The sequence below is a fragment of the Selaginella moellendorffii genome, unplaced genomic scaffold (genome assembly GCF_000143415.4).
Source record: "Selaginella moellendorffii unplaced genomic scaffold, v1.0 SELMOscaffold_7, whole genome shotgun sequence".
NCBI lineage: Eukaryota > Viridiplantae > Streptophyta > Lycopodiopsida > Selaginellales > Selaginellaceae > Selaginella > Selaginella moellendorffii.
The window spans coordinates 1,107,539-1,122,724 of NW_003314268.1; the positions used below are offsets into that span (position 1 = coordinate 1,107,539).

The 15,186-nt window shown below is 41.5% G+C and overlaps 1 protein-coding gene across 1 annotated transcript; it reads left to right on the top strand.

The window, feature by feature from the left end:
• The first annotated feature begins 12,327 nt into the window (after positions 1–12,327).
• LOC9652751 (ruBisCO large subunit-binding protein subunit beta, chloroplastic) lies at positions 12,328–15,180 on the top strand. The gene is made up of 15 exons (XM_002966144.2): positions 12,328–12,345; positions 12,399–12,596; positions 12,674–12,799; positions 12,857–12,994; positions 13,051–13,146; positions 13,201–13,443; positions 13,503–13,737; positions 13,796–13,965; positions 14,013–14,090; positions 14,151–14,222; positions 14,276–14,380; positions 14,438–14,530; positions 14,598–14,690; positions 14,770–14,902; positions 14,981–15,180. The coding sequence occupies exons 2-15, from the start codon at positions 12,399–12,401 to the stop codon at positions 14,995–14,997; spliced, it is 1,797 nt and encodes a 598-aa protein (XP_002966190.2). The 5' UTR covers positions 12,328–12,345; the 3' UTR covers positions 14,998–15,180.
• The last annotated feature ends 6 nt before the right edge of the window (positions 15,181–15,186 follow it).

Below are 15,186 nucleotides of genomic sequence, written 5' to 3' on the forward strand. Positions count from 1 at the left end.
CGTGATTTGTAGCTGATTGACAAGTGCCCCAGAGATCAGATCTAACTATGCAAAGTGAAGAAGCTTTATACCATATACTAAAAATTAAATTTTCAAAATTTATATTTATAAGCTTAATTAAGTAGTATAAAATAAAATAACTAACAATGAAGCAAAACTTTAGAAAAGTAACTAAAAAAATAATATTATAATAAAATTTTACCTTAAACTATTCTGTCCTTCTAGAATCAAATAATAGAAGGAAATTTAAGTTATAATTAAGAAAGTTTAAATATATTTTTAATATATGCAAAACAATATTTTAATGATGTGGAAAGCAACTTCAAGAGCTGATTAATAATAATATTCACCATAATATTTCTTGTTTATATATACATGTAAATTTTCTTTAAAATAAATCTAGTAATTGTTATTTTAAAAAATTCTTACTTTTTATGATCTCAGTATTTTTAATAATTGTTTTTATTTTGGTTCATAGTGGTCAAAAGACCTACTTATTTCCATAGTTAATCTATAAGAGATATTACATAAATTGTTTAAATTTAAATGTTTATATATATCTTTGATAAATATTATTAGAAATACCAATAATGATATTAGTTTAACAACTAAAACTAATTTTTTTATCTGAACTAGTTATAAAAAAATTCAAAATAACTAGAAAAAGTTGATAATTTCCTGTGCATTACGTGCAACAATGCTGTACTTGCTTAATAGTTCAAATTAAAGTTTATAATTGTAAACATGTTTATAATTTATAAACACAAGATTAATCATATTACATAACACCCATTAGATCATAGAATAGGTTGAATATACTAGAAAGTGTTTAGAAAAGTTTTTAAATTATAAACATGCTTATAAATTATCAATTTGTGAGGGCCAAGTGTACGGCTACGATGCCGTATACTAATATTAGCGTAGTGGATTTTGGTAGCCGTCGGATTGGTTTTAATCCGGACCACTCGCTCCTGTATATAAGCTAGGGTTTTTGGGTTAATTGATATGCACATTTCTGTATTCCCTTTCCATATTCCATGCACTCACATTGGTGGAGATGAGGGGCACCTTTGATTGTCCCTGGGGAGTGCTTGGATTTGGGATTTCGGTTTAGATCTAGCTTTTGCATTGTCTAGATCTAGCTTTTTCCATTTCCTTTCTTTTGTTCTTTCCTTTCAGGATTTTGGTTTAGATCTAGCTTTTTGCATTGTCTAGATCTACCATTTCTTTCTAGCTTTTTGTCATTTCTCTTCTTTTGCTCTTTCTTTCTCATTCATTTTCATGGCCGATCCGCAATCTCCTCCTTTGACTCTAGAGCAACAGTTGGTTCAATTGCTTGATGCTATGCGCCTGCAATTGAACAACCAAACTCAGTTGATGGCGGCGTTCACGGCACATGGTACAACTCCTCCTGCTTTTGGTGCCAATCCTCGCGTTCGGCCGGAGTTCTTTCGTGGGAATCCTGGGGATGATGTGTACCATTGGTTCGATCACTTCACGGTGATTGCCACATATCATTCTTGGGATGATGCTCGGCGTTTGCGTGAGTTCCCCACATGTCTTCAAGGGATGGCATTGCAGTGGTACAATGGATTGAGCGCAGCTACTTGTGGCGATTGGAGTGTTCTTCCGGATGTCTTCAAACGCGCCTTCGGACACGCCGACGATTGTGATGATGCCTTCCAACAATTGCATCGTCTTCGCCAAGGGCCATATGAGTCGGTGATGCAATTTGGCGTTCGTTTCCGAAGTCTTTTGCTTCGTGCGGAGCCAAATATGTCGGAGCGGATCAAGCTAGGAATGCTGTGGCCAGCACTTCGTCAAGATCTTGTCGGACTTGTGCATGCACTTGCTCCTGCCACTCTTGACGATGCTCTTCGTTTGGCACAACGTTATGAGACGTCGCCTCTTCCACTTCTTGCTACACGTCCTTCAGCTCCACTTCCTATGAGTGATGGTCCTGTTCCCATGGAGGTTGATGCTGCTGCTACTCGAGTCCAAGGACAAGGGCGAGGACGTGGTCGTGGCCGTGACATTCGTTGCTGGGCGTGTGATGAAGTTGGTCATACTTATCGGCGTTGTCGGCGCTTTCCGGATTGGCGACCTCCATTTCCTGGGTGGAGACCTTGGCGTCAGCAACGTCCCGTTGGTGCTGCTGCGGTGGAAGGTTTGGATACCGAGGTGCATTCGGGAAACGAGGAGTCGCACGAGTAATGGAGGGACCTTGCGCGAATAAGTTAGTGACCCCTCCATCTTTCTTTCGGGAGTATCATCAAGGGGTTCACTCGGCACCGGTTCATCCAGTGTTTACTTTCCAAGCTCGTTTTTATAACAAGAGGTTTCCTATTCTTCTCTCCATGTTGGTTGATACAGGTTTGAGTTTATCTTCTATTGCTCGACCTGTTGCCACACGTTGTCGTCTACACTTGCGTCGTGCGACGGATCCAGTTTTCATTCTTTATGGCAACGGCCGTACACATGCATGTGCACGAGATGAGGCGGACCTGGTTGTGTGTGTGGGCGATCTCGAGCTTGAGTTGCAGTCGTTGCGGGTGGTGCCGAGTCAAGCTTTTGACCTCATTCTTGGTATGGATTGGTTGCAGCACAATCATGCCAAGTGTGACTTTGAGGCTTTTCCCCCTTGTCTCATACTTCCTTATGTTTCATCCATTCCTCTCACTTTTGTACCTCTTCGTCCCTCTACTTCTACCTCTGCTTCCATTACTTTTGTTCCCCCATTATTTCCTCTTGTGTTTCCATCTTGTTCTGCTCTTCCCTTTTCCGATCCCTCTGATGATCTTTGTGTTGCAGCTGTTGATCAGCTCATGAAGGAGTATTCTGATCTCTTTGAATTTGACCTATCGTCTGGGGCCAAGATTGCCACACGTCATCCCATTCCAACCGGGGATGCTCGTCCAATCAAGGTTCCTGTTCGTCGTCGGTCACCCAAGGAGATCAAGATTTTACGTGCAAACGTCAAGGAGATGTTGGAGAAGGGTGTTATTCGGAAGTCGCGGAGTCCTTGGGCATGTGAACCTCATCTTGTGACGAAGCCTGATGGGAGTATTCGTTTCTGCATCGACTATCGTCCGTTAAATGAAGTGACGATCCCGGACGTGTACCCTCTTCCTCACACTGCTGATCTCTTGGATCGTCTGGGGCGAAGTCGTTGGTTCACCAAGCTAGATCTTGCTTCTGGGTATTGGCAAGTACCGATGGCTGAAGACGATATTCCTAAGACTGCTTTTCGTACACCATTTGGTTTGTACGAGTTTTTGGTGATGCCGTTTGGTTTGAACAATGCTCCAGCAACTTTTCAGCGAATGATGGACGAGGTTCTTTGCGATATGCCAGAGGTGACGGCTGACTTCATTGATGATGTCTTGATCCACTCGGAGGGGACGTGGGAGAAGCATGTTCGTGATGTTTGTAAAGTGTTGGATCGGCTACGCGACGTTGGTTTAAAGCTGAAGCGGTCGAAGTGCGTGTTTGGGTCCAAGGACACAACTTATCTTGGGTACCGTATTTCTCGTGAGGGTTTGCAAGTTGATCCTGACAAACTTGTGGCTGTTCTAAAGTTCCCTACTCCGAAGTGTGTGAATGATGTGCAGCGCTTTTTGGGTAAGGTGCAGTATCTCGGTCGTTTTGTGGATCATCTTTCCGATCGCACTTTACCATTGCCAGTGTTGCTGAAGTCATCAACGTCATCTTTCATCTGGTCTCCCGATTGTGAGCGGGCGTTCGTGAATCTCAAAGAGCTATTGACGACTCCTCCGGTTTTGGCATATCCTGACTACACTCGACCTTTTATTTTGCGCGTGGATGCTTCTGACATTGGTCTTGGAGGTGTGTTGATGCAAGAGAGCTCGAGTGTGCCTAGTCAGCGCCATCCCATTGCATACATAAGCCGTACATTACAACTAGCGGAGATGAACTACTCCACGACGGAGAAGGAGTGTTTAGCAGCAGTCTGGGGTTTCGAGAAACTTCATGCCTATCTACATGGTTCTCGGACGTTACTTGAAGGTGACCATGCTGCTGTTACTTCATTATTGAAGCGGAAGAACCTGGTTGGTCGTACGGCTCGATGGGCTTTGAAGCTTCAGATATATGATTTCGATGTTGTTCATCGCCCAGGGAGTTCTATGGCTGATGCTGATGCCCTTTCTCGAGCTCCTCTTCCTTCTCCACTCACTTCTCATGTTTCTGATGAACCTGTTGTTCCAGCATCTGTGGATTTTCTAGATGAGGATTCTGTGCCGTCGGCGGTTGCTGTCCTTGACGTTCAGTGTCCACAGGGCGTAGAGCAAGATCTACCTTCTCTGGATGAGGTTCGCGAGGCTCAAAAGATTGAGCCGTGGATTCGAAGGCTTCGAGATGGGTTTGAGAATCCTGCATCACTTGCTGATGACTTGCCTTTTCGGCATTTACATTCTCAATATCGCCTTGAAGATGGCCTTCTTTATTTTGTGGGGACGGATCCTGATGCTCATTTACGGCTGGTGGTGCCTTCGGTGTTTATTCCGCGGTTTCTCCATGCCTACCATGATTCTCCTATTCTAGGTGGGCATATGGGACACCGTCGTGTCACCGAGAAGTTGCGCAGATCTTTCTATTGGCCAGAGATGCGACGTGATATTATCCGGTATGTGCGTAGCTGCGTTTGGTGCCAAGCTCGTAATACTCCCCCTTGTGCTGCGGAAGGACGGTTGGAGTCAATTGCAGTTTCTCATCCGTTTGAGTTGGTGGCGTTTGATCTTATGGGACCTTTTCCGCGATCGACTGCTGGCAATGAGTATGTTATTATTGCTTCTGACTACTTGACTCGTTGGGTGGAAGTTGGTGCTCTTGCTAGTGCCTCTGCAACTGCTGTTGGATACTTCCTCCTCAATCGAGTGGTGTTCCAGCATTCTTGTTCAGAACGGATTCTTTCGGATAATGGTCCTGCATTTATGGCTGAGGTATTTCATGTTTTGACATCTCGGTTGGGGATACGCCACACTTTTACGAGTGCTTATCATCCACAATCAGACGGTCTGGTGGAACGGCTCGTTCGGACATTCAAAGGGATGATTGCGAAGTATGTGAACTTTCAACATTCGGATTGGGATGGTTATTTGCCGTCTCTTCGGTATGCTTATGTCACAGGGGTGCAGAGTTCTGTTGGTGCTTCACCATATAAACTTCTATATGGTCATGATCCAATATTACCAATAGAGCTAGGTTTACCTTCGCGATTGCCACGAGCTCCTGATGCTAGGTCGTGGGATCAATATTTGACAAGCATTCTTCCACTTGTCCGAGCAGAGTCTGCTGAACACTTAGGCCGCGTACAAGTGGGACAACAACGGCGCTACAATTCCCATCATTGTCCACCAGCGGAGTACAAAATGGATGATTTGGTGTTAGTCCGTTTTCCCCATCTTACGGTACGTGGTTTATCTAAGGGGCTCCTTGCGCAGTGGAAAGGACCGTATCGGGTGTTGCGGCAAGTTGGACCACAAGTTTATAAGGTTCGGCATGACGTTCAGCAGGCTGATCCTCCGGAGATTGTGCATGTGCAGCGGTTAAAACGCTTCATACAGAGGGATCAGGAGCAGTTAATACCGTCTACAGATCCACCGATGCCTCCTCCTGACGTTCCTCCAGATCCCGGCCCATCTACAAGAGAACCCTGACGGCCTTCCATTATTCCAAGAGGAGGGGATGATGTGAGGGCCAAGTGTACGGCTACGATGCCGTATACTAATATTAGCGTAGTGGATTTTGGTAGCCGTCGGATTGGTTTTAATCCGGACCACTCGCTCCTGTATATAAGCTAGGGTTTTTGGGTTAATTGATATGCACATTTCTGTATTCCCTTTCCATATTCCATGCACTCACAAATTCAAAATTAATTTAAATGAATAACAACCATTAGGTGGTAGAATATCCTAGAATATCCAAGCTTATTCTAGGTATATCTACTACCACCCTACAGGTTTTCTTAAGCAAACTAATTAAAAAAATGTAAGATATTCCGTAAAACTATATTAAAGTTGTTAAACTTTTAATTTAAAATGCTTATATCTAGAAAATGAATTATGATTATAATTTTTCACCAAGATATAATGTTTAGTGAGACAAATAAGTATATAAAATATTAAAAATGTTGCTATATTCTAATAAAAATGTTTGAAGATAAACAAATAAGAAGATTATACAACTCATCTATGGTTTGCCATATCTAAAGTTTTTTATATAGTAGTCAGCTTTTAGTAGCATAACTAATTCTTAATCTTATTTATCAGTTGATCTGCTGCACAGTTATCAGTTATTTTGCAAACTCCAGTACTAACTCTTTCAATGATCTTCCTCAAACTTCGGACAAAGCCCAATAAGCATATTTCTATGACAACTTTTACTGGATTGAACACCTTGGATTCTCAAGAAAATCCACTTCTTTATGGAACATAGCCTGTGGGCACTCCCTCTCCCAGCTGTGACCAAGTTCCCATCCAAAAAGCAGCTACATGTGAGCTCGACGTGAGCCAGAGCAGCGAGTCTATCAAGTTGGTGAGCTCCCATGCCGAAGGTCCCCTTTGCGGCCAAGAAGAGAGGAGACAGCGTGTGGGAGAGCATGGTAAGCTAGAGACCCGTCCATCCAAGAAAATCACATGCTCTCTCCTCTTTCCAATCCCCACCTCAAAAAGGATAGAGCAGATAGATTCATTAACAGACAGCATTATACAGCCTCTACTCGGAGGTAACGCCATCAAAACCTCTGGCCAACATGGCTGGCACATTCCTCGTATAGATGGCCCAGACCCTCCACGGCCAAGAGTAGTTCAATGCCATCCATCACAGAATATTGGCCATGGCTCAGATTGATCGTCCCATTTCGTCCCATGAGCCCCTCCGGAGTATGCGGAGCCAGGTAACTTTGCATTCCTTTGCCAGTGAATGGCAAAGCTTTCCACTAGGCAATCTATGGCATCTCAACCGATCAAAAAAGGTAGCATGGAACTCCTAATGTCCAAACGAGAGTGATACATATGAGATGTTCGTTAATTGGCAAGCATTGCCAGCGCAAGCTTGCTGTGTCAAGATGGAAAGGATTTCGGAGCGGTGGACTACAAGCTAGTTTCCATAAAATCATTCTATCCCTCATTGCTAGCGCTGGAGCATATATACTGTACATTGTGTCTCAAAGGCCAGAAACAAACAATTGAAGGAGATATTGTGAAAACTGAGGCTCTCGGCTAGAAATTGTTGAGCAAGAAATGGAGCTGCTGCAGATTCCAGAGGAGCAAACCTGTGTGTTCATCACAGGGATGAAGCATTGCACGAAAGAGCATCACGGAGTCATAAGGATGAAACAAGCTCAAGCTGCAGAACGAGAAAATAAACGAGAGGAAGTTTTTTTTGAGGAGAGATAGATCACCTCGTTAGGGAGGAAGTCGGACTTAATTGGCTGCCGCTCGGGGGCCTGGCTGATCTCGGGGAAGCAGGGCAGACAAATGTACACCTCGTCCCTGATCACCTGATGATCCTTGCTCACGAGCCAAACCCAGCGGATGAGGTCGTGAGCCTTGAAAAGGATCGTGTGCCGCTCCATAAACATCTCCACCATGAGCTTCATGCGATCCTCATTCAGTAAAACTTTCTCGTAGAACTCACGGTTGCCCGTCACAAAGACCTGATCAAACACCCAGTATCTGGGAGATAAAGAAGAAAATACTGAGCCGCAAGAAGTCGGACTTATTTGGCTGCCTCCACAGCTCCTTGCGATCCTCGTTCAGTAAAACTTTCTCGTAGAACTCGCGGTTGCCCGTCACAAACACCTGATCAAACACCCAGTATGATCAGCGGAAAAAAGACAACTTTTATAGCGTGCCAGCAGCGCAACGAGCTTGCTGGTTCGCGCGAATGTATGAGAGTAGCGGAGGAAACATCCTCTCCTGCGCTTCCTTGTCCGCGATGCCAATCCTCTCAAACACCCACTCGCTGTAACCCTCGCAGAAATGCGAGAAAGGCCAGTGGTGCCATCCCGGCTGCTCCAAGTAGTTGACATCGGTGAAGAGCGCGCCATCGCCCAAGCATCCGCTTCACCCACAGGCCGAGAGGCCGCCCCTCCTCCTCCGCCGCGCTCGTCGTACGCCTCCTCGTCGCAAGCAAACTCATCGCCAGAATAGTGAAGGTTCTTCAGCAACTCCTTCCGGTGTTGGTGTACACGATCCGATTCCTCGTGAGCCTTGACTGAGCTTGTAGATTGGGTGTTTCACACAGGAGATCTTCTGATCAGGCCACAAGTATGATAATCTGTGCAGATTCGGTCAGGTGCATGGCAAACTGTGGATCTCACATCAAATCCAGGAGCGCCTCCCTGATCTTGTTACCATCCCATCCCTGGCCAGCCGGTATTCTACCACCCCAAAGCGTAATTCCTCACTCATGTATACAGCACTTGGACTCCATAAAGAAGCATACAAATCATCACAACTCAACAAGAAATTCAGCAAACACAACCACATTAAAGACTGGGACACCCCATCTGCTAGTAGAAGTCACCACAACTTGACTGGAACTTGTGACACTCTACGTCACATAAAATGTATAGAAACTTTGTTAAAGTAAAGTGTGACGCTCCACATCACTACAACTAGCAAATTCCATGGACCCAGCTCATTCATTGCCCCTCATCTCCACCAAACATAGGGTGTATGCCCAAGCGAGATACATTTTAAGAGAAAAACTTACAGCACCATACATTTTCGAGATAACAAAATTTATCCAACAACAATGCAATCTTTAGTAATTAAGTTTTGCAAATCAAGGATTAGGATGACAGTACATTTATATATTTAAGTCATTGGTCCAGGGAGTCTTGTATCACATATTTGCACAATTGATCCAATAAGTTTATATAGCTATTGAGGTTGTGAAACTAAAATACTTTTTCAACAAATTATAAGATATAATCTTAGACAAAAAAAAATCCAATATCTCCACCAAATGTGAGAACTTTCAAAAAAGAGGTATGTTTAGATTACCCAAGTCTCATACTTATAATACAAATAATCAGTAGTTTACAAATGTTGGATCAGGTCTTTTTTTTGTGTTTATAACATCTAATTTTATTGCAAATAAGGGATGTTAGTATTGAAATTTTTTGGGTATTTTCAACTGTACTTATTGGTCAAAACATCTAAACTAACAATAGCTTAACTTCAGAAAATAGGTAATTCACACTACAACCCATTAAATTTAAATTTCATAATTGAATATACCTTGTCTACAATGAAAATTTATAATTTTTGGTTTGCTTAAGCAAACCGACATAGTAGTGAATATACCTAAAATATGCTTTAATATTCTAGGATATTCTTCATTTATAGTAATTTTGTATTTATAATTTATAAACTTTCTTAAAAACTTTCTAGTATATTCTGTTTTATTTTACAATAAGATTAATCTTGTGTTTATAAATTACAAACATGCTTATAATTATAAACTTTTATCTGATCAATTAGATTGATAAGTAAGAAAAACATTACTATTAAACAAACTAAACATTATTACATGCAACGCATAACAAATTATTAAAACTTTAAAGGATTGGCATTGTGGACAAGAAAGCCCAAGAGAGGATGTTTTCTCTGCTACTTTCGTACGTTCATGCGAACAAGCAAAGTCGTTATGCTCTTGGCACAGTAAGCTCAGTATTTGCTTCTTTATCTCCTGATACTGGGTGTTTGATCAGGAGTTTGGGACGGGCAACCGTGAGTTCTACGAGAAAGTTTTACTGAACGAGGATCGCATGAAGTTCCTGGTGGATACATTTATGGAGCAGCACACGATCCTTTGCAAGGCTTGCAACCTCATTTGCTGACGATCTCTACGATCCCTGTACTGTGGGAGACTGTCTACCGCAGTGCCAGGAAAGGTCGGGTGTGGTTCGTGAGCAAGGATCATAAGGTGATCAGGGACGAGGTGTACATCTGTCTGCCCTGCTTCCCAGAGATCAGCCTGTGGAGGCAGCCAAATAGGTCCAACTTCCTTACTCAAGATTGCTGATTCTTGAAATATTATGGTGAACCACTTTTATATTATTAATTATTTCAATCATTTAAAGTTTTAAGAATTTGTTAGTTCTACTTATTAATCCAATTAATCAAATAAAATTTATAATTATAAACATAATTTATAAACACAAGAGTAATACTATTTCATATCAACCATTAGATGGTAGAATAAAAAAGAATGTACTAGAAAATTTTTCAGCAATTTCATAAATTATAAATATATTATTAAACTATAAATACAAAATTAAGATCTAAAAAATCTTAAAAATATAAATGAATAACAACCGTTGGGTGGTAGAATATCCTAGAATATCCAAGTATATTCTAGGTATATCCACTCCTACAGGTTTGCTTAAGCAAACCAAAAACTATAAATTTTTGGGTATTATCATTAACCTTTACTAGAATAAATTAACTATAATTTTATTGTTAATATCTTGATAAATATATTCATTACTAACTTCTTCACACACTATTATATTAGAAACAATTAGCTTATTATAATGTGTTATATCTCAAATAGTTGATGGAAATGCTAATTATCTTTAAAAACTACTAAATAGTTCATCTGAATTTCACCCAACAATTTTCACTACTAACATTCCTTATTTGCAATGAAATTAGATGTTGTATTGACATTATAAACTTTTTTTGTTTAGTAAAATTCGTATGCATTGTATATCATCTATAGGAATTGCAAAGAAGTTATAATCAATAAAATTTCAAAATACAACCTGGACATCTCAAGAAAAAAGGACCTAATCCAACATTTGTAAACCTCTGATTATTTTTATTTTAAGTATGAGACTCCAGGGTTCTCACATTTGGTGGAGATTTTAGGTAGTTTTTTGTCTAAGAATATATTTTAAAATTCCTTGAAAAATTAATCTAGTGTCACAACCTTGATAGCTGTATATAGACTTATTACATCAATTGTGTCATACAAGACTCTTTGGACCAGTTACTCAAACATAAAAATTTACTGTCATCCTAATCCTTGATCAGCAAAAGTTAATTACTAAAGATTATATTGTTGTTGGATAAATTTTGTTATCTTGAAAACTTGAAGCAATGCGTATTAAAATATAATTTAGAATGCTCCTAAATATATTTGGACTAAGAAAAAAAGGATTTCTAATTTAAATCACACTGGGACAGTAGCTGAAATATAGGGTGGTGCCAATACTGATGAAGCTAATATGATGCTTAATCCCATGCTGCTAATATAAAAACTTGTAAACTCAAAGAATATTTTATTATGAGGCTCGAGAGGGAGTTATTATGAGGGCTCAAGATCAAAGTGTTCTTTGTTCAAAGATCTAGCTAGTTTAGTATATTCAAAAGCTTGTAAACTGTATATATTATGAAACTCCAACAATTTTGGCATGATTTTGTTAATCCAACCTATGATAATTAATTATATTTTTCAGTGAATATTAATATTTAATTTTCTAACTCAAACATAATATAAAATCTTAGAAAAAATAGGATACTTGATCATTTATTTTATTGGCTCCAATTTGCATAGGGTGTATGGAACAGGAATCTTTGAATTAAACTCATGAGTGTAGATTTCACATGGCGGACCCAATAAAAAAAAGTACGGGTACCCTATTTTTTATATTGTGTTTTATTATGCTTGAGTTGAAAATTAATTTATATTTTCGAATATTAATATTCACTCCCAATAAGTGATTAAAGTAAGTTAGAAAAGATAATTAATTAACATTACTATTGTTGTTTTTATTAGATATAAAATTAATTACACAGTCTTATGGTAAGCCTTAAATGAATTTGCGTAGCTGGATAAATATCCTACCAAAATTGTACTAATAAATTTGGTGTCTCATAATAAAATATTCTATGAGTTTACAAGTTTTTATATTTGGGATTAAAACTCCTTATATGTTTAAGGGCTTAAAATCAAAGTGTTCTCTGCAAAGATCCAAGCTGTTTGAAAACTTTCAGATTTTTACAAGTTTCATTAAAATCATCTTAATGGAGTGGGGAGCCCTCACCTTTAGAGGGCAAGAGGCCATAGTGGCAACATCATTCCCCACAATGGTCAGCATTCTGATATTAATTTCCAATGCTATTAATAACATGGATACTAAAAAGTATGAAACTTAGGTTGCTGCTTTAAAAATCTAAACGATTGGCAAATACCAAACATAAACTCCCTTTTTATTAAGCTAAATCTAGTTTAGAGCAAAAAGAAACCAAGCGTATATCCAAGGGGTGAAAAGATATTTTAGCACAGGATACGTTTAGGGCTCTTGAGGTGAGCATATTTTCTCCTGTGGTCTCTAGAGGTTTCTAAACATTGGTGCGTAGATGGCGAGCGCGAGCACCAGCCTAACTGCGCTCACAGCCCTCAATTCCACCTTCCTCTCCGGCTCCAATTCGGCTTCTCCGCTGGGACTTAGCTTCCCCAAGCGAAGGCAATGGCGGCACAAGAGCTGTGTGCGCACCTCCGCAATGGCCAAGGAGCTTGTCTTCAACAAGGACGGCCAAGCCACCAAAAGACTCCAGGTTTGCAGAAAAGCTTCCTCTCTCGGATTGGCATTGGGCCATTGGCGAGTTTTTCTTATCGACTTTTTGCGAAACAGGCTGGAGTGAACAAGCTCGCGGATCTTGTTGGAGTGACTTTGGGTCCCAAAGGAAGGAATGTCGTCCTCGAGAGCAAGTATGGTTCTCCAAAGATTATCAACGATGGTGTCACGGTGACCAAGGAAGTATGTGCCTTGTCTTTCTTGTTGATGCTGTGGTTTGCTGATGGAAATGTATTTTAGATTGAATTGGAAGACCCGGTTGAGAACATTGGTGTGAAACTCGTGAGGCAAGCTGCTTCTAAAACCAACGATTTGGCTGGGGATGGAACGACGACTTCCTTGATCCTGGCACAAGGATTGATTGCCGAAGGCGTCAAGGTTTTTTCTCGTTTTTCTGTTCTTCCAGATTCATTAAGCCTTCTGCTTGGCTGTAGGTTGTGGCTGCTGGCTCGAATCCTATTCAAATCACGAGGGGAATTGACAAAACCATCGCAGCTCTGGTGAAGGAGCTGAAGGAGATTTCGAAAGAGGTTTGCTTTTCCGGATTCCAAGTTGTACGTCAAGTGAAAAAAGTCTCTTTTCAGGTCGAGGATAGCGAGCTCGCAGATGTTGCTACGGTGAGCGCCGGGAACAATGACGAAGTGGGCAAAATGATAGCCGAGGCCATGAACAAAGTCGGGAGGAAAGGCGTTGTCACTTTGGAAGAAGGCAAGAGTGCCGAGAACACACTGCACGTAGTCGAAGGCATGCAGTTCGAGCGTGGCTATATGTCTCCCTACTTCGTCACGGACACTGACAAGATGGCCGTAGAGTACGACAATTGCAAGGTAAAGATCTGTTTTTGGTTCTTGCTTGCTCCCGTGCTGATGAAGAGATGCATGCGCAGCTCCTCCTGGTTGACAGGAAGATTGCTACTGCGAGAGACGTGATTGGAATCCTGGAAGATGCAATTCGCGGGGGCTATCCCCTTATGATTATGGCCGAGGAGATCGAGCAAGAAGCACTTGCAACTCTGGTTGTGAACCGGCTTCGTGGCTCTCTCAAGATTGTGGCCATCAAGGCCCCAGGATTTGGAGAGAGGAAGACGCAGTATCTCGAGGATATTGCCATCCTCACTGGAGGTAAGTAGAGTTTTTTTTGTTTTCCAGAGGCTTGTGCTTATCGATTTGTACATCGTAGGCACGGTTGTGCGGGAAGAAGTTGGGCTGTCTTTGGATAAAGTTGGCCGTGAAGTCCTTGGGAATGCTGCAAAGCTGGTGGTAACAAAGGATTCGACGACAATTGTCGGGGATGGAAGCACACAGGAGGCCGTCACAAAGCGCGTTACTCAAATTCGCAACTTGATGGAGGTGTTGTTATTTCTATTCTCTGTCACGAAGCTAACTTATGTTTGTAGGTTGCCGAACAAAGCTACGAAAAGGAGAAGCTGAACGAACGTATTGCCAAATTGTCCGGTGGAGTTGCAGTTGTGACTGTAAGACATCGCTTTTTTTGCCGTTTCCGGAAAAAATTCTTCTGACATTGATTCGCGCAGGTGGGAGCTCAAACGGAAACCGAGCTGAAAGAGAAGAAGCTTAGAGTGGAGGACGCTCTAAATGCAACAAAGGTAATATACCGGTCTTGTCACCCGTTTTTTCTGCAATTCCTCGCTTTTCGCAGGCTGCTGTTGAGGAAGGCATCGTTGTTGGTGGAGGCACAGCTCTTTTGAGGCTGTCGAAGAAAGTGGATGCCATCAAGGAAACGCTTGAAAACCAGGAGCAAAAGGTAAGGATATAGCGCAATCGCCATCTCTTTGACAAGTTTGGATGAATCGCTTGCCAGATTGGCGCAGACATTGTCAAGCGCGCCTTGGGCTACCCGATCAAACTCATCGCCAAGAATGCAGGAGTGAACGGGAGTGTGGTCGTCGAAAAGGTTGGCAAAACTTCGTTTTCATGTGTAGCGAAGCGCGCTTACCGACTTGCATGCATGGATTTTCCAGGTTTTGGCCAATGATAACTTCAACTTTGGCTACAACGCAGCCACGGGAACCTACGAGGATCTCATGGCTGCAGGAATTATCGATCCCACAAAGGTAAGAAAAAAGAAGAAAAAAACACTCGAGTTTCAAGTAGAAAGCGATAAATTTTCTCTTGGTTGTTTCGTTCTCTCAGGTGGTGAGGTGCTGCCTTGAACACGCGGGATCAGTGGCCAAGACCTTTCTTACGTCGGACGTTGTGGTAGTAGACATCAAAGAAGAGTTTATTCCCACTGGAGCTGCGCAAGGAATGGCCATGGACAATTCAGGTACATTGTCTCTTCTTTCCTTTTGTTTTTGGTTTTTGGGCTATTGTGAGTGATGGAATCTCTGGGTTTTGGCTGCAGGCTATCCTCCTTACTAAGCAGGATCCACACATTTTGTTTCTATCGTGATTTTTTTTTTTTTTTTGTTGTTTTCTTTGGTACGTGCGGAAGAAGTATCAAACAAGTTTTGCGAGCAAAGCAAAAACAGCAGTTCTATTGCAGTTCTATTGTAGTTCAGTTTCATAACGGCCTTGAATGGAAAGATTTTTGTTTGAAGTGAATGAAGA